Source organism: Dipteris shenzhenensis, unplaced genomic scaffold (genome assembly GCF_047967505.1).
Source record: "Dipteris shenzhenensis isolate YYH24624 ecotype China unplaced genomic scaffold, Dip_SZ_1.0 scaf0057, whole genome shotgun sequence".
NCBI lineage: Eukaryota > Viridiplantae > Streptophyta > Polypodiopsida > Gleicheniales > Dipteridaceae > Dipteris > Dipteris shenzhenensis.
The window spans coordinates 55,194-77,622 of NW_028239364.1; the positions used below are offsets into that span (position 1 = coordinate 55,194).

The 22,429-nt window shown below is 51.7% G+C and overlaps 3 protein-coding genes and 1 pseudogene across 3 annotated transcripts; 2 read left to right on the top strand and 2 right to left on the bottom strand.

The window, feature by feature from the left end:
* Positions 1–7,856: 7,856 nt before the first annotated feature.
* On the bottom strand, positions 7,857–9,728 carry LOC147879264 (butanoate--CoA ligase AAE1-like). Its single transcript, XM_087372265.1, has one exon. The coding sequence runs from the start codon at positions 9,726–9,728 to the stop codon at positions 7,857–7,859; it is 1,872 nt and encodes a 623-aa protein (XP_087228391.1).
* Positions 9,729–9,891: 163 nt separating this feature from the next.
* LOC147879265 (antisense-enhancing sequence 1-like) lies at positions 9,892–10,797 on the top strand. The gene has a single exon (XM_087372266.1). The coding sequence runs from the start codon at positions 9,892–9,894 to the stop codon at positions 10,795–10,797; it is 906 nt and encodes a 301-aa protein (XP_087228392.1).
* A 1,436-nt stretch (positions 10,798–12,233) lies between these two features.
* LOC147879266 (uncharacterized) lies at positions 12,234–12,926 on the bottom strand. The gene has a single exon (XM_087372267.1). The coding sequence runs from the start codon at positions 12,924–12,926 to the stop codon at positions 12,234–12,236; it is 693 nt and encodes a 230-aa protein (XP_087228393.1).
* A 7,575-nt stretch (positions 12,927–20,501) lies between these two features.
* LOC147879267 (putative methylenetetrahydrofolate reductase (NADH) pseudogene) lies at positions 20,502–22,382 on the top strand (annotated as a pseudogene).
* Positions 22,383–22,429: the final 47 nt, after the last annotated feature.

The window sequence follows — 22,429 nt, forward strand, 5'->3', positions numbered from 1 at the left end:
CCGCTGTGCGTGCAGCTCTTCAATCACGTTTTTGGTGAAACAATGTGCTATGGACATCAAGAAGAGATCGTATGGTCTGTCACTCAGATCTATAATCTTCGTCCACGTCAGAACAGCAACAACGATGCTTCGGCAAATCTGCAGCACCTATACCGCCGACCGCACCTTAGCCAGGAAGTTCGTGTTCTTCTTGCGACCGACAAGCGTATCAATTGGCTCTTGTCTCGCGAAAGTTCTTTCCGATCCTTCTTACAAGCTTGGGAAGCTTTACGAGAAGAGTACGGGCCGGCTGTGGTGGAAGCCATTTTTGCACGCATACGTACATGGGCCAATTTTCAGTCGCAGAGTGGTTACGAATACTGGGCGGTCGCACGACTGTGTCACCTTGTCAACACTGGCAACCGTCCGCTAACGCCTGACGATTTGACAGAAGCAGATCGCATGGCGTGGTTGGAGTACTTGGATGACTGCAACACTATGGATGATGCAATCGCAGCTACGGAAGAATACTTTGGCCCACTCGAATCGCGCATCTGCCGAATGTGCAAAGTGCCAAGCTCGCGCATTGATGTGAAAAAGTATTGGGATCCTTGTCATTGTCGTATCTGCGATCGTTCTCGCGCCAAACGTGCTCGTTTGTGTCGCGAATTCGAGGATGACACCGACGTTGTCAACATCAACGTCGAGCAACATTTGAACGATTTCATCAACGGCAATTGAACCAGATACGCTTCGCAAGAGATCGTTGCGATTACTGTGACTCGGATCGAACTTTCCTCACGATTCACACATGTATATTTACCGAATATGAGCCTCTCTGTACGCAAATAGATAGATCAGGCATTTGAGTATATTACATTTTGCGAAATGTTTCGGCATCGCATTATGTCGGCTTGCCGCCTTGCATTCTTGTTTTGAACAACGAAGTCTTCTTGGAAGGATCAGCTTGCGCTTCTTTTCTACGCGCAGCTGAGCTTGTGATCGTGGGTGGTTGGTCATCGTTGCCTTTCGAAGGGGGATTTGGCATTGTGCCCTGCTTGTCCTCTAAGCCGTCAGACTGTACACGTTTGCGCTGTTCTGCAAGTCTGGCGCGCATGACATCCTCCAACATATCCTCCTCCTCGTCTGATTGGCCGTCTAATTCGATATCCTGCGCTCGAGTCGGGACAGCACCGGACGTGGCCTTGGGAAAGCGTACATTAGCAAGTTTGGGTATCAGCATTGAAGGACCGACGTTGCGTGCTTGGCTCAGATCGGCATTTGTGATGTTGTTGAGTTCAGTCGATCGCGCTGCAGGCTTTCGTCCGCCCTGGGCTGCTGCCATAGCTCTTTGAAGGCGCTCCTGACGAAAGCGGCTTACCCCGTTAGCGGAAGGCTGAACATCGTTCGCCAGGCTCAAGTCTTGCCCGTCCATCACTTCGTCGGCGTCAAAGTCCACGGATGAGCCGCCATCATCTTTGTTCACGGCTCTATCTTTGACGCTAAAAGCTCCCTTCTGATCTAGGCTCGCTTTGAGTCGTTCATACTCCCTTCTAAGTTCATCATTGGCAATATCGTTTGAGTCAGAGTCAAATTGCGGTACGGCTTCAACGAGATCGTCGCTGTCAAATCCAACGTCAGGATCATGAAAAGCTGTCATGCTCTCGCCTTCATCGGAGAAATACCCAAGTGCCGCTATTTCATCGTCGTCAAGCTCTTCATCGTCGTCATGAACGGTCAAACCCATTGCCTCTAAATCGTCTTCATCGCTACTCGTACTGTCATCGGCGTCCTTTTTCGCAGCAGATCTGGTCGCTTCGGTCGCAGCTGTTCCGACTTTGACGTTCAGCTTGCCGTCTGAATCATTACCGAATCGCACCTTACTTGCACGAGGGCTTTCACCATCGTCATCATCGACATCTTCCTGACGCTCTGCGCCTTTGCCAGCCTTCTTTGCTGCTAGCTTTTCGGCAAATGCTTTGCTAGGACGAGCGTGAGGCACTGCCGGAGTCAAGCCTTGCTTCTGTCGCTCTTCCGATAAGATGTCATCGTTGTTCGTAGCTCGTTCAAGGGCTGAAATACCTTGTGATTGGCGAGGTGCGGTTGGCAGGGATGGTGACATCATCTTCTGTGGCCTCGCGTTGGCATTCAGGAAGCCACGTTTGAAAGCGCTAGGCGGCTTGCTGCTGCTGGCGTTCGAGCCTGTCGGATTCGGCTGCAAAGAAATGCGTTCTATGACCTGCTCTTGAACGGCCGGCCCCAGTCCACGTCTTTCCTCTTTCTTACGCTCAATCTCGGCTTGTGCACGCTCTTGCTGTTGTCTCGCTTGTTCGTTGGCCCGCTCTTGTAGCTTAACGCTCTGCATGATGGCCTCGTAATCGGGATGCCCTCGTGCAGCTCCTTCGACGCCCAAAAGATCGACAATGTTCTTTGCTGTATCTTCAAGACTTTCTGAGGTGGATGGCCCTCCTTCTTCTTCATCTCGCAGCAAAGGCGCATTCCTTGCCCTTCGAACGGGCTCCATCAATTGATCTTTGATGCTGGATCTACGCTTGACGCCAACGGGACTTTGAATGCGTACGGTCTTCTTCTTCCTCTGCTTTTGGTCTGGCCTTGACGTTTCCTTGCTTCGACCTTGCCGTTCGTTGACTTCATTTTCGCCGCCGCCGCCGGATGTAGTGCTTGTACTGACGATATGCTCCGCAACGCTGCCGAGCGAGCTCGTACTTGCGCTCATCGGCTCATCGCCGCCCCATCGAAGGTGATCGATCGGATCGCTGCTATGTTCCGCGCCGGGACTGCTCGGGTTCATGTTCAAGAAACCCTTTTTAAAACCTGAAGAGCCGAACTTCGGAGGTGGGGGTGTGACGATGTGATTGGTATGCTTCAGAACAGACTTGGCCGGAACAGGTCGATCGGCTGAAGCCACACGTTTATGCGTTGGCCTCGCAGTAGATTCGACGGGTTCTGATCTTAGCCTGGCGTCTACAGCTTCCGATGATGTCATCTCAGTAGGATTGTCTTCGTCTTCTCCGACCTTTGAAAATACTTCATCCATCCATGCTCGCCGTTCCTCTTTACTGCGTTTCTCTTTCACCTCAAACGGAAGTACAGCACCTCTGCCGCCGATGGACGATTCCGCCGCGGATATCGTATCCTCTTCTAATTTTTCAGTCAAATCCACGAAGGGTAGGCCTTCCTCGTTAAGCGCTTGACCTTTATCGTCAATTCTGATATTCTCTTCGCCCAGCTGCTCCTGCATGTGTCGAATGAAGTACGATCTCGCTAAGCTGACAACCTCTTCGCGAAGGCTGGAAGTAGCATGTCGAGCCCGATCTCGCTCATCGCTTGCCTTGCCGAGCACCTTCTCAAGTGGGACCTCAATCTTGCCTTGATTATTTGAGGTGCCTGAAGGTGACAATTGCGCATAAATCGAGTCAGGCGCTACGAACACAGACGTGGAATCGCCAGATCTTGCGAAGATATCTGCGCCGCCTAGCTGGCGTAGCGATGCATCAGCTTGAGCGGCGGTTGTTTGCGAGCTATCCTTTAAAGCTTGCAAGTCGCTTATCAGAGCTTCCAGACCTTGCAATCGTGCTTGTTCTTGCAAGAGTAAGGATCGCTTTTGACGTAGTGGGTCTTCTCCACTTTCGACATTGTTGATATGTCGAGGTTCGGAAGGTCCCGCCTCGCCGCCGCCGCCGCCTTCAGCAATTGTAGCATTCATCTGTCACGCATTGAATAGAATGTTGTTGACGTCTTCCGTGATGATCTTGAGGCTTCTCCCTCACAGACGCTTGAAGGGCAGGCGGGAATGGAAAGGGATCGCTTGCAAGAGTCACACCACCCTTGACATCGTGTTACGCTTATTATATAAAAGATGCTATTGTTGAGCAAGCAGCATACAACTGCTCTGCACAGTACAGTACAGTCGTCCGACCAAATTCAAAACCCGGGGAAAAACGCGTGAAGCTTGCGCTGCGCACGCTGCGCCGCAAAGGAAAGGAGCGCAGCGCACGCAGTGAAGTCGGAAGAAGGTTGCCTAGAATGAAAAAATTCAAACAACCACATTAACGACAACAACAACACACGGCCGAGAGTTGATCGAAATGACAACGAGGAGTAGCGGCCGCCGCTTCCATGTGATGTCGGAGTGACGTACGGATTCAGTTTCATCGCCCGCCGGCCAGCGAAGGAGCACGACATGCAGAGGAATGTGAAGCCGCGGCATACTCAAGCTCGGTGAAACAGGTCAATTTATTGGTGGCCGTCGTTGTGGCCACACGAGCCTCGACGGTTATCGACAGTGATCATGTTCGCTACCGGATCAATACACAAACGTAAACGAAGCTCCGCAAGACGCGATACGAACGCCACAAGTGCTGATGCAAGTCCTTCGAGGGCGGTTGTAAGCCTCATAGAGGGTGAAGGTGATTATCCACGGCAGTGTTTGCAAAAGATCGTCGAGTCACAACCATTCAATCACGAACTCCGAATCGTCTTGCCGGTCCTTGAAAATGACGCCGCAGAGATGATCAAGAAGGCATTCAAAGATGTTCCGGCCAGCACATCTCACGTTGCTCGGATATCGCCTTTGCTCTTCCTTGATCCATTGTTCGTCACTTTGTACATTCGCAGAGGACGGCTAAGTCTGTTAAGCATCGGCGAGCTTGACGTTGACGATGTATTCTGTTTGGACGGCCGAGGGCGTTTGCACGTGCATGTCACTCGAGAGACGTATCAAACGCTTGGCTTGGAAGGTGCCGCATTGAGGTTATCCTCATCTTCAAGTGGTCGTACAGCAGATCGCAGAAGTGGCGCGGCGCAGCGATATTACGTGCGCATTGATTTGCGTGCACCTCATCTGACGCCTGGTACGCCAGCATTCGATCGTCTTCAATCACGGTTCAAAGCTTGGGATGAAGCTCGGGGCGACAGCAATTCTCATGGCAGCTGGAACGTCGTAAGTTGCTGGTGCGATGATGAACATCCTTATGGCGGACAGATTGATTGGCCAACTCGATATGTTCAAAAGCAAAGCGTCAAGACACGACAATCAAGCACCACAATCAACATTCTGGACGACGTTTGGATACCCAAAGATGTGCAAATCGGCACCAACGCTGACAGACTTGACGATATTGTGGATCTGGCGGACTGGGCCAATCTGACAACTCTTCAAGCTGATCACATTACCACGTTTTCGCGACCCGACGAACTGAACGCTCATACTATACGAGAACCTCGTGTCGCAGGACAGGCAGTCGTCATTCGCATTGCAGGATTCTTATCGCCGTCATTGGCATTGTGGGCTTGTGAAAAGGTCAAAGACGCTTTAAGCGTAAAGGGCAAAAACGGAAAAGCACCTGCCGCCTTCGGTCACGTTCAAGCTGTAGGATTTGCTGATTCGCCGATAAGCTGGGTCAATGGCAACGTGAACGATCACACGACAAGCGATGATGACGAATGCGACGACGATGAGCGCAACTCCGACACAGGCCCAAAGGCACGTAAGAAGCGCAACATGATGCGTCACAAACACGGTTACACCAATCCTGATCATTTGGGTGTTCAAGTTCGTAATCCGCATTCCATGAGCACGACAAGCGCATGGCAAGCTTTCGTCTTTGCCGAGCCCGCAGCAGTTCCTATCGTTGCCATAGAGGTGCTAGGTGACACTCAACGGTGTTAGGAGGAGGTAATGGGCATATGTAAAGTACTTGAGTGAGCGTGTAGATTGTGAAAGGGTGCTGTTACACTGAGACCCTTTCTGAGATCGATTCAGAAGATTCGAAACTGGCAAGATGGTTTGAACTTTTTCTTTTAGCGCAAATCTTGACGTCGATCGGGTCAACAGGCACACACATACGCGATCTTCCTCTTCTTCCCGAGATACACTACTGATGCAGGCACAATACCTGCGTGCTGGTGACGTACCCGGTGTCATGTTTGTGTGTGTGCACCAGGAGGCGGTCGGTGGCTTGATAGCGTCGCACGGATAATCTACGTGGGGCGAACCGAGCGATGCGAGGGGGGGGGCAAGTGGGAGCGGGAATGGCTTGGCTTGCTTTGCCGGCCATCACCTGCCTAAATAGCGCGCCCAAGATGCCTTCACTGACACCTCGTGCTTCATTCGCACCTGGCATGCCAGCGGCTGCCACGTTGCCGGATGACGAGCAGAAGTTGGTGGGATCCATTGATGCGGGAACCACATCGGTTCGCTTTATCATTTTCGATAAGCAAGGTCAGATTCAAGGATCGCACGGAAAGGAATTCAGACAGTACTACGACTATCCCGGATGGCAAGATCAAGATCCGCATGAGATTATCAATAAGATCGAACTATGCATAGAAGAGGCGATCGAGGAGATGGAACGGAACGGCAAATGGACTCGAAGGCATATTAAAGCGATTGGCGTGACCAATCAACGTGAAACCACAGTTGTTTGGGACAAGGAAAGCGGAAAAGCTCTTACACGTGCCATCGCATGGCCTGATGCTAGGACAACGGCGACGGTCAAGCAACTTGCCAAATCCCATCCTGACGGCGTCAATGCGCTAAAGAAAGAGACCGGCTTGCCTTTGAGTACGTACTTTGCCGCTGTCAAACTACGATGGATGCTAGACAACGTCGAGGAGGTGCGTAAAGCGCACGAAGAGAAGCGCATGCTGTTCGGAACGGTAGATAGTTGGATTGTGTACAACTTGACCAAAGGACAAGTACACATCACCGACGCCAGTAATGCTTCCCGAACCATGCTCATGGATTTGCGAAAGTTGCAATGGGATCCGAAGCTATGCGAGTTCTTCGGCATAGATCAGGCCATCTTGCCTACCATTAAGAGTTCAAGCGAGGTATACGGAAAGGTTCTGCTGAATGGCGCACTTCGCGGCGTTGACATTGCTGGCATTGCGGGAGATCAAATGGCGGCATTGATCGGACAAAAAGCTTTTACGTCAGGCGATGCAAAGAACACATACGGTACAGGTGCTTTCCTTTTGTACAACACCGGCAACAAGATCGTTCATTCGGAGCGCGGTTTACTGTCCACGATCGCATATCAGCCTGGACCAAACGCCCAACCGGTGTACGCGCTGGAAGGATCAATTGCCGTTGCAGGCTCCGCAGTCAAATGGCTACGAGATCAAATGGGCATGATCAAAGATCATAATGAAGTTGGCGTGGAAGCTTCAAAGGTTGAGAATGCGGGTGGCGTGTACTTTGTAACCGCATTCGCCGGTCTTCTTTCGCCAGTTTGGGATGCAAGTGCAAGAGGCACGATTGTGGGCATAACAGGGTACACGACCAGGCAGCACATCTGTCGAGCCACGCTCGAGGCCGTGTGCTATCAAACAGAAGCAGTGATCCGTAGCATGTCCGATGAGAGCGGTGTAGAAATCAAAGACCTGCACGTCGATGGCGGTATGGTCAACAGCGATGAAGGTATGCAAATTCAGGCCGACATTCTAGGCATCAAAGTATCTCGTCCGCAAATGCGTGAAACGACGGCTTTAGGATCGGCTTTGCTAGCCGGAGCGGCGAAAGGCTTGTTTGGGTGGAAGCTCGACGATCCTTCGACGTTCGACGATGTGAATGCAGCCAATCGTGATGTGTTTGAGCCGCGAATCGATAACGTCACACGCAAGAAATGGATTCGTGGTTGGGAGCGCGCCGTTGTTCGAGCAAAGGGCTGGGAAGAAGAGGGAGATGATGCTGATGACGGAAATGCAACAAGTCAACCCGGTGGAACAATCAGAGCGTTACTTCAAAAGGCTTGAGCACAGGTCAAGAATTTGTGCTCTGTGTATAACAAATGCTAGACCAAGGACGTAGTACAAGGAATCGCATTCGTGCGGCGCATGCATGCACGCATACATTACAGCTTGGCCTTTTCGCCGCTATTAGCCTGCTTTTTGACCTGTTCACGCAAGACGTTCTTTTGCACTTTGCCGGTTGACGTTTTGGGAAGTTGATCGATGATTTCAAAGTGATGCGGAACGGCAAACTTGCTCATGAGCGAACGTAGATGATCGCGGAATTCAGCGACAAGCTGTTCCACGTTATCCTTACCGACGCCGTCTTTCAAGACGACAAACGCATGACCTACTTCGCCCCACTTTTCGTGCGGTCTGGCTACCACACAGCATTCCAAAATGTTGCCATGACTGGCCAAATTGTCTTCGACGGCCAACGAAGAGATATTTTCGCCGCCGCTGATGATCAAATCTTTCATTCGATCCGAAATTTGCACTGCACCATCCGGATGTCGAACGGCAAGATCTCCGGTGTGCAACCAGCCATTCCTGATCGTCTTTCGCGTTGCCTCGGCATCGTTGTAGTATTCCAACATGGCCAAGTTACCGCGCATGATGATCTCGCCTACCTCTTTACCGTCTGAGGCTACGTCGATAAGGTGCCGCTCGTCACTTTCATCCTTTGCGTTCTCGTCCCTTCGAATGACTCTAACTTCATCGACGGTCAAGAAGCCATGGCCTTGATGTGACATGAGCTTTGCCCTTTCGTTGACTTTCATGTCGAGCCATGCATTGACTGTGTACCTTCGTGTGAAGGGACCGTAATTCTCGGTTTGCCCATACACGTGAACGGGCGCAAAGTTCAAGTTTTCCATCTTTGCCAGTAGATCCGCAGTCGGTGCACTAGCAGCAACGGCAACACGTACGACGTTGTCCAAACGTTTTGCAGAGGGATGGTTTACAAGGCTGATATTGACAGTGGGTGCAGCACAGAAATGCGTAACGCCATCTTGCTTGAGAGCCTTCCAGATCTTTTCCGGATCAACCTTTCGCAGGATATAGTGTTGTGCCGTTGCCGCACAGATAGCCCAAGGGTAGGTCCAGCCAGCCGCATGAAAAGCTGGTAAGATCCAGAGGTATATGCTGTTACTCGTAAGCTGCGCCTCGAAGGCATTTGCAACGGCAGCCAGATATGTACCTCGATGCGAAGTCAGCACGCCTTTTGGCCTTCCAGTCGTACCGCTTGTGTAGCAAAGACAGCAAGGGTCTTCCTCGTTCTCGACAATGTCAAGCAATTCCCATCCTCGTCGTGCCCTTTCCTTGTACTTTGCGGCTTCCGCTTTCTCCCTTCTGTCCCACTCATCACGACCTCTTTGTAGAAAGCTTTCATACGGATCCGCTTGCACGCCGTCACGTCCTCCGGTGTCCTTGCTGACAATGACGTGAATGTCTTGCTTCATGTTCTTTGGAATGAGATGCTCGAATTCATAGTCGACAAGTATCACTGAGGCGCCACAGTGATCCAACACATAAGCAATCTCCTTCTCATTGTTGCGGATGTTCAGAGGCGTATCTATGCCACCAGCGGCTAGAATACCATAATGAGTTTCCAAAATCATCGGTGTATTCGGTGCAATGATGGCAACCCGCGTGCCACGTTTCCAACCAGGCGTCACGAGCAATGCGAATGTCAAGGACAAGCACCGTGCCGCCCATTGCTTATATGTGAATCGATAGCCCTTCTCCGGATGAACAACAGCGTACTTGTCTTCCGGCGCGATGATTGCCGCTCGAAGCAGGAATGACGTTGGCGTTAGAGGTTGTCGATGATGCGGGATGCGATTTGGGACACTGAATCGAAGGCCAAACCTGCCATCTTCTGGCGGCCTCGAGGAGGGCGGAGGCCTGTATGACTCCATAACTTCAAACTGAGATGGTGATGGCCGGAAGGAGCACAGGGGATGTACCGCGTTCACAACGCTTTCCTCCGTCATTTCCCCGCACTTTTCGGCCAAACGATCACGATTAGGCGTTTGAGGTGTTGTTTAGCGTGCTCCGGCATTGCCGCACAAGCCATCTTTGCGAAGATTATCCGAACTCGACACAAGAGTGTTGATAGCCTCCCACCTTTCAAAGACAACCTATTAGACGGCCAAGATGGCCGTCAGTTTACCGTTCTATCAAGTCAATGTCTTTAGCGACGATGCATTGCTCGGAAACCCTGTCGCAGTCGTGATCGTGGAACATGAGACTCTAAACGTAAGCGATGAGAGGATGAAGCAATTTGCGAGATGGACGAATCTGTCCGAAACGACTTTTCTGTATCCGGCAAAGGCACCGGACGACTTCGACTACCATCTTCGCATCTTTACGCCAGCAGCTGAGCTTCCATTTGCAGGTCATCCGACTTTGGGTAGCTGTAAGGCTTTTCTCGAATACCGGAACTCCAAAGGCAAGAGCAGGCGGCAACCCGGTGATAAGATTGTTCAGAAGTGTGGCATAGGCAACGTGACGATCAAGGTGACAAGCGATGCCGAAAGCTCTTCTCAGCTGGCATTTGCTGCACCGCCGTTGAGCAGATCCGGACCGGTCGATCATGGTGTTGTCGAGAGAGCCTGCAAGTACATGGGCATCAACGCGAGCACAGACGTGAAAGGCGAGCCACACTGGATCGTGAATGGACCTGATTGGTTTGCCATAGAGCTACACGACGCTCAAGCTGTGAAAGGTGTCAAACTGCAAGGCGAGTTCTTGTCAGGTGCCAGTGATCTGATGTGGGGCATCTACGGAAAGTACGCCGAGCAAGGTAAAGCAGAGGATGCGCAGCCGCTACACGAAGTGAGAACTTTCGCGCCAGCCCATGATGTCGGCGAAGACCCCATCACCGGAAGCTTCAATGCAGGTCTTGCAGTATTACTTGGCGACAAGACACCAAGCTCGTATGTCAATGCACAGGGAACAATGCTCGGGCGAAAAGGTCGAGTGCAAGTCGAAAAGGACGGTCAAAACGTGTGGATTGGCGGTGAGACCCAAGCATGCGTGCGTGGAGTTGTGACGATTTGATGTATAGCAATGCGCGCGACATGTGTATGGGCCTGCATGGCTGGCTGCTTTCCCCAACTCATGCGCATAACAGCGGACCGTAATTGCCGCCACTACCGTTGTCAAGCTTAGCTCAGCTCGATCTCGCCATAAAGCGAGAAGTGCGATGGTCGCTTTGGGCGTACGCGTGTTTTAAGCGATCCGAGCGTCAAGCGGCTATGGCGGCGCCACACTTTGCTGGTGCATCATTGCATTTGCCAAGAAGGCTTTCCCGAAAATTGACTGCTGCTCCGTCACCCTGACGACCACCACGAGGGCGAGTATTGCGGAATGCACATAAACGCCGATCTCCCATAGACTTCTTTCCGTCCTTCGTCGCCTTGCTTTGTCACGATCGTGATCATGACGGTTGCAATGATGACAAGCGATCCGAACACAGTACTGGAAGTTGGTCGCAAGCTCATCAGACCGCTCATTCCGCTACCTGAGGCCACACGATCGTTGTTCAACTTCACCAACAACGCCGTCTTCTCGCAATGGTCCGATGAAGAGCTCGCCGAGCACATCGCCGCGAATCGCAATCGCACAGAAGCCCTGTCTTCCTGGCCTTGCTTGCATTGGTTTGGCTATTTGCCGCCCCTTGTTCGTACGGTTGCGCCTGACAATACGTACGAGCGTGTTATACAGCGTCTTCGAACGCATCGTCAAGACAAGATTTTGGACATGGGCTGCATGTGGGGCGTCGAAGCTCGAGCACTCGTGCAGGATGGCGTTCTACCTTCGCAAATCGTTTGTGCAGATCTTTTGCCGGAATACTTTGCATTGGGTCATGACCTGTTCAAAGACACAAACGACAGCAAACACTTGGAAGGAATGCATTGGCTTCGATGTGATATCTTTAACGACAAAGACGTAGATCGACTTGCCGCTTTGGCGCCAAACGGATTCTTTGCCATTTGGAATGCGAAGTTCACCCACCTGTTCACGCTCGAAAAGCAACGCATAGTCATCAAGCAATTCGATCGATTACTCTCTCGACAGCCTGGCGCCACCATCTTTGGAACGGAATGCGGACGTGAAGATGGCCAAGAAGGATTGTTTGATCGGCAAGGAGAGCAGATGGCAATCGGCGTGCGTGGACCGATCGTAGATGGTGAAGGGCGTGGCGGTAGCAGTAGCAGCAGCAATGGCGATAATAGCAATGACGACATCGCTCCGATGTACCACCACAGCAAAGCTTCGTACAAAGCGTTGTACGAACATGTTGCACCGACCACCTTTGACTACCACCTCCGGCATCGTACCTTCACCGAAGCTCCGCGAGGCGATGGCGACTTTTGCGCGAATCCAAATTCAACGCATTCCCTGCGAAACTTTCTCGACTTTGCCATCGTGGGAAAGTTTAGACATGATGAAGAAAACGAGCTTGGCAAGCATCATTGATGTACAGTACTCACTCATTCGGCTTCTGTTCTAGCCAAGAATCCAATACCTTGCGCTTTGAGTTTCCGCTCGAATTGCTCAAGCCATCGCTTTAGCAGCGGAACAGTTTGTGGAGCGCTATCCGGAGCGAAAGATGACAGATACGAAAAGATGTTCGCCGCAATTTTCGGAGCCATTGCAATTGCCAATTGCGTTTGCGTGGTCACGTCGAACTGTTGTGGCTGTTCTCCGGGCCGTACAAGGGCGGTACTACTGTTGCCATTCGCCGCTTGCATACCATCAGCTTGCATTATGCCATTCGAGCTGCTGCCCGACAAGGCCGCCACTTGAGCATCTACGTTTTCGACCGATTCGATGCTGAGACCAATGGCTGCCATGCTCATTGCACCACCCGATACAACGTCTGCGCCCATTCCGCCTGACATTGTCGAGGCTGTATTCTGCTGCGTCAAACCCTTGACCCGAAAAATTGCCGATGGCTTTTCGTTTTTCAGGCTGCCGAGCAATAACCATTTGTCTTGCGCAGCCGTTTTCCAATTCAAATGAACAGTAGCAGCATAGCCCGGCGGAAAAGGTTGTTGCCCCGTCATGAAAACAACGACGTGATTGATGTTGCTTGCATCTTCCAACGGAAAGATAGCATGGGTTTCATCGACTTGTTGTGGGGCAGTCAATGGTAATCTGCCTGCTACAAGCACCGAGAACATATTCGGCTCGACAATGACGATGGTGAGGAACGGCTTACTTCGATATGAGGTTCAACCTTAATCGTTCACTCCACTGCCAATTCAAGGCCCGATCTGTGTCGAAAACCCACACACGCACACACACTGCTCTTCCGCCTTTAGCGCGAATGTTCTAGAAACCAACACCTTAATTCAGCCGCCATCCGCGCTAAAAAAGTTGTTCGCCAAGATCAACATCATCACCACCACATCAACATCCGCAATTTGCGCCGCACGAAAGATAAGTTCGTGATCGTCCTCGCCGCGACAACTTCCACTCGGTCTTACGTACGCAGAGCAATTTGAATGGCAGCAAGGGAGTGTGTCAATGCCGGTGACGTGCGAACTTCATCTCGCGGTGCTAGTCTCGAAATAGATCGAGGGCACTGATCTCGCTTGGCCTTGAGCAGCCAGACCGTGTCTTAAAGCGCTGCGCATCGCCATCGCCGTGCTGCGTTGCCCTCAATTTCAGCAATGATGTAACCCCGGAAGCAGAGGTGTATCAACCTCACCGGCACTCTCCTGTACCACCTCTAACCGCTCTCACCGCTACCCTTGCCAAGCGAGTTGATTGGTGTACCGCTTTCGGGGCTTCTCGTTTACGTCGTCGTACGATGTTTTATCCGTAACGCCACGTTCTTGCGCGCGCGCGATCAAGGCTGTTCGATGCGTTGTGCAAAACTGCAATGCTGTACATTCAGAGTGGCAACAACGCTTTGCTCGTATGGTATATAGCTAGGGCCCTCCAAAAGCGCTTCAACGAGAATGTCCCCACCTCAAAGATCTCCACACGCGATCCTTGATCACGATGGAGTTGACTTCAACTTTTGTCCTTTTGGCGTTATGCCTTCAAGGTCAAGCTAATGCGATGATCGATCTGGGCAACGGTCAGGGCGGCGTTGTCCAAGGCCTAGGTCCGGTAGATCATCATCTTCACAAGCGCTTTCACATGAACTATCATTCTCACGATGGTGACTTTTCTCATGTTGATGTGATGCACAAGCGCTCACCTGAACCTAAGCCTGAACCAAAACGACTTGTGTTCTTGCACAGAGGCGGTTTAAGACGTCATTTCCACGCAGAAAAACATCACTTCCACAAACGTTCACCTGAGCCAGGCGCAGAAGGTGAGGTGGCCGAGGCAGCAGTCAAGGCAGCCAAAGGTCCAATGACTTGGGGTGCCAAGAAAGTCGCAGCAGTAGCTGGCGGTGCCTTTGCCGGTGGATTTGGCGCCGGATATCTGACCAAGTCAGCCGTGAATCAGTCACGTAGCAACAACGCTCAAGCAGGCAGGACGAGCGGTGGAAGCGCACAGATGAAGCGCTCCTTGGACGAGACTGACGTTGAAGCGCCGATGGACCGTCGTATGGCCGTTGGTCATGAGGCGCGTATTGTTCATGCCGGTTCTCCAATTGGCTCTACCTGCCAAGAGGTCGTTGGAAGGGGAAGACGCGCAAGAAGGCTCTCTCGTTCGACGTATGGCTGTTGGCAACGAAATGCGTTCCGTCGGCTCTGTCACGGGCGGCTGGAATAGTCGCGCCATGAACAAGCGTTCTTTCGACGAAGTTGACGGCGAATTGTTCTCAAAGCGTGGAAATGGAGAGGGTGAAGTCGCTGCAAAGGGACTCGTGCAAGCCGGCAAGAACTTCTTGGCAACGCCGGGCGGCAAGAAAGTAGCTGCAGCTGCCGGTCTTGGAGGTACAGCTCTGGTTTCAGGAATCATCGGTGATCGTCACGGTCGCGCAGCTGAACGCGCCAATCAAAAGAAGGCACAAGGCTCGGCCAGCGGCGTCACGGTGATGAAGCGGTCGCTACAAAGTACTGGTCAGGCGATCGGCAATGTCGTTGGCGAGGTACAACGTTCAACGAATGATTTCAAAGCAGGCGTTCAAGGTGTCAAGCAAGATATTCGACATGACATTCAGCAGGGTGTGAACGCAATCCCGGGTGTTCAAGCATCGCGTAGCATCAAGGCCAGCTACGAAACCGGCAAAGCGCAAGGACTCGGCAAGCGAGATGAGACAATGGAAGATATCTTTGTCAAGCGTAACGGTGAAGGTGCTCTCGTCGGCAGTTCAATCTCGAAGAACACCAAAGCACTTGCTGGTGCAGGCGCCGCTGTTGTCGCTGGATCTTCTTTCTTACTCGGACATCATATGGGACATGAAAGCGGAAAATTGCAAGGCTTGCAACACAAATCCGGAGGTGGCAGCGGTTCGTCGATGATGAAGCGAAGCTTGAACGACGAAGTTGACGTGTCTTTTGACAAACGGGCTCCCGGAGAAGCACAAGCAATCACGCAAGCTTTGAAACCCTTGTCGACCAACGCCAAGACCGCACTGAAGGCAGGCGCTTTGGGCATCGTCGGTGGCGGCTACTTGCTAGGCCATCACGTCGGTCATACGACTGGTCAGATTCAAGGTCTTACTCACCAGAAGGGCGGCTCAGGCGGTGGTATGATGAAGCGTGATCTTGAAGATGAAAGTCTGGCCAAGCGCGGTCTTCCTTCTTCACCGTCTGCTCCGTTGAGTGCACAAGAATTGAAGATTGCAGGAAGGACGGCAAAAGGTGCTATCGGCGCAGGTCTTGGACTTCTCGGTGTTGCCGCGTACGGCGCAGGTCACAACGTCGGCCGCAAGGAAGGTCAAATCCAGGGTCTTCAAAGCAAAAGCGGCGGTAGCAGCAGCGGCGGCGGAATGATGAAACGCTCAATGGACGACAACGTCGAGATCACAGAGTTCGTCAAACGTGAGCCTGCCATGACCGGCAAACTTTTGACCCTCGGTGCAGGTGCTTTGGGCGGAGGTATCATCGGTCATCATCTTGGTCGTAACAGCGTTGCACCCCCTCCGCCTGCTGGAGGTTCAGGCGGTCAAGGTCAGGCCCCGCCCATGAAACGGAACGTTCAAGAAGACGTCGGACTTGAACGTCGTGGTACTACACTGGCTTTGCCTGCCGCTCAGCATGCCGTTAGCTCTGCCGCTCAAGTAGCACCGAAAGTGTCAAAGATCACGGCAAAAGGTGTAGCTAAGGTTGCGGGCGCAGTTGGCATTGGCGGAGCAACAGCCGGAGGTAGCTTTGCCGCTGGACGTGCGACGGCTAAAGCATGATTATTTCTTCTTCTTCTTCTTCTTCTTCTTCTTCTCGGAACAAAAGACGTCTTTGCCGGTCAAAGAGGATCATTTCTTGAATCTTCAGATAATCTTGATTTGTACCACACCCTTATACGAGAATTTGATCAGGTTCCTCTTATGATGAAGTCTGTATCGCAAAGAAAAGTGACTCGCTCTTCAGGCTCGGTCATTGCTCAAACGTGCTTCGGCCATGATCTTCATGACCTTCCCACACTACTCTAATCGACCTACTGCAGCCAAGCGTACAGTAGTCGTATTAAAGCCGAGTACCCGCTTGCAACCCGGTGCCGGAGCTATTGATAGAGCATGCGAACGCGTAGCCATATCCTGTGGACACCTTGAGTAGTCTTTATGTGCCTACGGCCGGCCGCGTCGCACGTTGATGCGGCAATCATTATATTCTCCACACTCAATCTCGCGTTAACAGCTGTCGAGTATCTGGAGAGGTGACAGGTGAAATGCTAGGAATCGTCAAAGTGGGTGTGGTGTGTGTGGGAAGAAAGGCGGGGTAAGTGCCAAACGTCCGTCAAGTTGAGCTGAACGCTCTTGCGAAGGAAGGGAAATGCTCAACTTTATCTGCTTAGATGCCGTAGGTGAAGTGAGTTCAACAAACGTAGCGGAGGATCAGAGTGCACAGACGGGGGATTGTGAGGCCAGATGTTTGGAGTAGGGTACGTCTGTTCTGTAGAAGTAGCGACCGAAGGGCACGCAATATCGTATCATCTGCTGTCCTATTAATGCAGATGTGTCTGCGAGCAAGCCGCTTGATGGTACACGCAGAGGCTACACTCGAACAGAATTCAATCCTCCTTCACATCCACACCTGGACTTGAGTGTCATCGAAGAATTTACATCAACCATCTCAACTCTCCTAATCAAGACTTAACGCATAGACGCAGGAGAACCAGAACGACTGCCAACTCAACACCATGTCAAGCGCAGATATCGAGGAAGTTCCCCCGGCGGACATCCCGCTGCAAGAGGGCTATGTCGGCAACTTGACCGAAGAACAGCATAAATCACTCGTGCGAATGTGGGAATCATACTTTGAAATTTGCGATCGCGCACGAGGAAAGGCCAAGAAAGGAGAAGGTTTCAAAGAAGATAAGACCGGTACTGACTTGAAGAAGAGTGGTATCCCCGATGATGATGCCGCAAAAGATGAAGCGAAGAAGATGCAAGAACAGCAAGGCATGAATCAGCTTATGGAAGAGTACGGCGCTGAGGCTTTGCGTGATTCTTGGTGGCAATTTGTCCGCGGAGACAGTCCGGATGGCAATATGCTTCGCTTCGTTCGCGCACGGAAGGGAGATGTGGGTCGTGGTCTGGCCATGATGGCGACCTCGTGAAATGGCGTCTGGACACGGACGTCGAGTCTTTCATCTGCAATGGCGATTTGACCAACGGCAAAGAGATCCCTAAATTCATCGATCAGCAAAAGTCCGGCAAGGTATTCTCCTTGGGTTGCACGACAAAAGAGCAACCGATTTGCTATGTCATCATGAAGTATCACAGTCTTTTCGCCCAACCTGCTGCATCCATGCAGAAGTTCATTGTTACGCAAATGGAGACGTTCCGCTTGCTCATGCATCCGCCAAACGACAAAGCCACGATCTTCTTCGACTTGAAAGGATTCGGTGTTAAGCAGATGGACGTCGTAAACCTGCTGTACCTTGTAAAGGTCCTGGAAGCGTATTACCCGGAAACACTTGGAACGATGTACATCAGTAACGCTCCTTGGATCTTTTGGGGCTTTTGGCGGGCGGTCAAGAATCTCTTGGATCCTGTCGTGCGTAATAAGATCAAATTTATCGCAACGCCCGATGACACTGAAGGCGATGTGCCTGAGCAGTTCATGATTGAGTACTGCGGTGGAAAAGTCAAGAACACCTTTGCCTTTGTCGATGCCGAAAACGGCGAAAACGAGCCGACGCAAGACGAAAAGAACAAAGACGAATACCTTCAACGTCATCGAAGTCTTACGGACAAGTTCGAAGCGGTCACACGTGAATGGTGCAAATCGGGCGGAAAGGATGACAAGTTGCAAGAGCAGCGTGATATTCTCGTCAAGAAGTTGCGCTTAAGTCAATTCGAGCTTGAGCCGTTCACGCGTGGATTGAGTGTGTACCATCGTAACGGCGTTTTGCCGCCCGAAAATCCCGGCATCAGCGTGTTTGACTACGAGGTTAAGGGAGCTAAGACCCGACGTCAAATCTTGGGTCGAAAGACATGTCGTAAATCGATCGAAAAGCAGTTGTACGACATTGTCAAGAATGGCGCCACTTGCAAACAGGCCGAAAGTAAGATCGCCAAGTCCGTTGAAGATGGATCCTGGGGTGAATGGCGTATCAATGATAACCCGGAAGAGGTCAAGAAAGTCGCCTTGGCAAGCTTGCTCGATTTAGACAACACCGGCAAGGTTGCGACGGATAAGGTGGATCCGGAATTCGTGCCAGGTCTCTACGTCAAACAATACCCGAAGAAGATCGTTGATGAGTATCGTCAAGCAGCCAAACGAAACCCTGCCAAAGCTGCTCCTGCGGCTGCCCCTGTTCCGGCACCCAAAAAGGAAGAGCCGAAATCGGAACCAACGCAACAGCAGAACGGCGATGCAGCTAAAAGCAAAGACGATGCCGATGACAAGGACGACAAGAAGGAGGAAGCCGCTGAAGCCGGCATCGCCGCAGGCGTTCTCGGCGGCATTACGGCTACAGTGTCATCCTTATTTGGTGGAGGGGCCCAAGAAGAGAGCGACAAGGCCGGCAAAGAGGAGGCAAACTCAGCAGCAGCGGACGAGGAGAACCCAACCACCAATGGCGCCGCTGACCCTACAAAGACCGCACCGGCTCGTCAATCTGCATCTGCGTCGAACGGAACGCAAAAACGTATCTCACAAGCCTCTGCCGCCGAAGATCGCGAACCTCTGCCGACGCACACCGGACCCATTGCAGGCGCGGACCACACCGGTCAGTTGCCTGGTAACGATGCGTATCGACCGCGTGAACGTGGCGTGAGCGCCACGCAAGGTCCTCAATCCAATAGCGAAGCCACGAATTACGCAAAACAAGAAAAGGCCGGACCGAAATCCGCAGGCAGTGCAGGCCCGCCTGGACGACGATCGAGTATTATTGGAACATTACGATCCAAGGTGTCCAGAGTCGCTTCAAAGGGCTAGGCTCTCATTCAAACATGTCGCTATTCCTGATTCTGTCTCACGACCATTATATCCCATTCTAATTCCATGTCTTTGTCGCGACTTGAAAAAAGATGAATGACAATGTTATCCTCACAGTGATCATCCGTCCAACCATACTCACTTGCGTGGGCCATCTTTCCTTCCCCGTAAAAACGCTTTTGTAAGCGTCCACCGTTGGCTTCCTGATCTCGGCCGTCGAGCGGAGCTACTGGGTAGCCGTTCCAATCACCTGTAGAGCAGGTTTGATTGGTCTCCTGCGGCGAAAGATACCATTTCTCTTAAGCCATTTCCTGACAGTCCTAGGAGACAGCTTACCCTCAGTCAGACCACCATCAATCATTTCTTTGGCAATTCTCCCTGCACTTTTGGAGTCATCATGGTGTGCCAACATCAGGATTTTTTTGTTTTTCGAAGCAGCTCAGTCTTGCAGGCCGCTTTGCGCCCTTTTTGCTATGGAGAGTGTTCTGAGACTTCCATTTTCGCATGACAGCATTCACTCTACTGAAAGGGACCTCTAGGGACTCTGCTGCTTTGCGCATTGAGCCTTGTCGTTCAACAGCCACCAGGATGCGGGCTCGTTCATCACTGGTCAACTGCTTACCTCGGATAGTCGGCATTATAGCGGTCTTGAGTCGATGCAATAGGTGCGATGGTGATGGCAAGGACAGGTTGACTATTAGTAACACGCAACACGTGTGGCGTGTTTCCTGATGAAACGCCTATAGGGTAGCTGCGCCTGAACAAGAATTGGAATTGGGCACTGGGTCACTGAACGCTTTCGCGGTGCGGCGCAGGCATGAATCACACTTGTGACAATGAAAGTTTCTTCTGATTTGCAGAAGCGATGACATTACGCAGGGAAAGTGGCACTGATCAGATTTTCATTTCATGCGTGTGTGCAGTGTGCTGTGCATGCGTTGAAAACGTGTGCTCGCAGCCGAGCGAGCGTTCATCGTATTTATGCAGGCCGAATCAGAGGCAAATAAGATTGGCTCTCCGAACATTCACATCATCCATCATTGTAAATACCGGCCGCCGATTCACTCTTTTGACGACGTCGGATGACCTAATGCAGACTCTGCAAAACGCTCATTGCCAGTAACGACACCATTCGCTTCATACCGACGATTCCCATTCAGCTCCTCGTTGGAGCAGTCTGATTTGCTTTGAAGCCTCGCACTTGACACTGCCATCACAATGGTCACGAGCACGTTGAACGGATCGCCCATGACGGGCGGTCGATCACGCGAACAGAGCCTTGACAAGTCGACAAGCTGGAAAATCACCAACAAGATCGCCAAAGCACAACAAGAAGGTCGGATATGGTGGAGTTTCGAATACTTTCCGCCAAGAACGCCACAAGGATTGACAAACCTGTACGATCGTATCGAACGGATGTCAGGCTTGGGACCGGAATTTGTCGATATCACCTGGAATGCAGGAGGTCGCACGAGTGACTTGACGGCACAGCTCGTCAAGACGGTTCATACGTACATCGGATTGGAAACGTGTATGCACTTGACCTGTACCAACATGCCGCGCGATAAGGTAGATCGTGCTTTGGCGGAGGCCAAGGCATTTGGATGTCGTAACATTCTAGCCCTTCGCGGCGATCCACCAAGTGGTCAATCGGAATGGGAACCGCATGCAGCAGGCTTCACATATGCTAAAGAGCTCGTCGAGTATATCCGCGCAAACTATGGTGATTACTTTGCCATTGCCGTGGCAGGCTTCCCTGAAGGACATCCTGAAAGCAAGGAAGGACGTCAGAAGGAAATGGAGCGACTCAAGGACAAGATCGACGCAGGTGCTGACTTCATCTTTACGCAGATGTTTTACGACTACGAGATCTTCGAAAGATGGGTCAAAGATGTACGAGCGGCAGGCATTGACGTTCCTATTGTACCTGGTGTCATGCCCATTCAAAATTACGGCGGCTATCAGAGAGCAACGGCACGCTTTCGAACGATTGTCCCACAATACTTTCACGACGCCTTGGATCCGATCAAGGACGATGATCAACGTGTACGTGAGGTTGGCACGCAGCTTGTGGGGGATTTGTGCAAGCGAATTATTGATCCGAAGAACGGTTTGGGCATCAGTGGCTTGCACGTCTACACCATGAATCTCGAACGAGGATCACGCATGCTTCTTGATTACCTTCAGTTGGAGCCATCCGTACAACAGGTCAAGCAACTTCCGTTCACACCAAGTCTTACGCCGAAGCGCAGAGACGAGACCACACGACCGATCTTTTGGGCCAATCGACCAAAGAGCTACGTTGACAGAACAGAGGCTTGGGATGAGTTTCCCAATGGACGTTGGGGTGACGCACGTAGTCCGGCATTCGGCGATGTAGATGCGTACGGCGTGAAGCTTCGATACTCACCTGAAGAGGCAAAAGAGATGTGGGGTGAACCGAAATCGTTCGACGCGGTCAAGGAACTTTTCAGTCAATACTGTGCAGGCAGGCTGAAAGCTTTGCCATGGAGTGAGACGCCGGTCGCTTCGGAGACGCACGTTATAGACGATCAACTACAGCAGCTCAATGCTTTGGGCTTCTTGACGATCAACAGTCAACCTGCCGTCGATGGAGCGCCAAGCGCTGATGCTGTGCACGGATGGGGTCCAAAGCACGGCTACGTGTATCAAAAGGCATATCTGGAGTTCTTCTGTTCACCACGTCAATTGGACGATCTGATTGAAGAGATCGAACGTGATCCTCGTATCACGTATCATGCCGTCAATGCACAAGGCGATATGCGAACAAATGTCACGAGCGATTCGCCAAACGCGGTAACATGGGGCGTATTTCCGCACTGCGAGATCATTCAGCCGACGATTGTCGAAACCATCTCATTTTTGGCATGGAAAGATGAAGCGTACGAGCTTGGACGTCACTGGGCACGTATGTACGAGCAAGGATCGGAAGCTCGCAAAACACTCACAGAAACGTTTGATACGTTCTTCCTCGTCAACGTCGTTCATAACGACTTCAAGGATAAGGACGGCATTTTTAAGCCATTTATGCGGTCAACAGGCTCAAATGGTCATGCTATGAACGGAACGCATCCAGCTTCCGTGAATGGTACCACCGTTGGACGCTGAACAAAAGGCGCTCACTCTCCCACACTGCTTTTGCATCAACTGCAAAA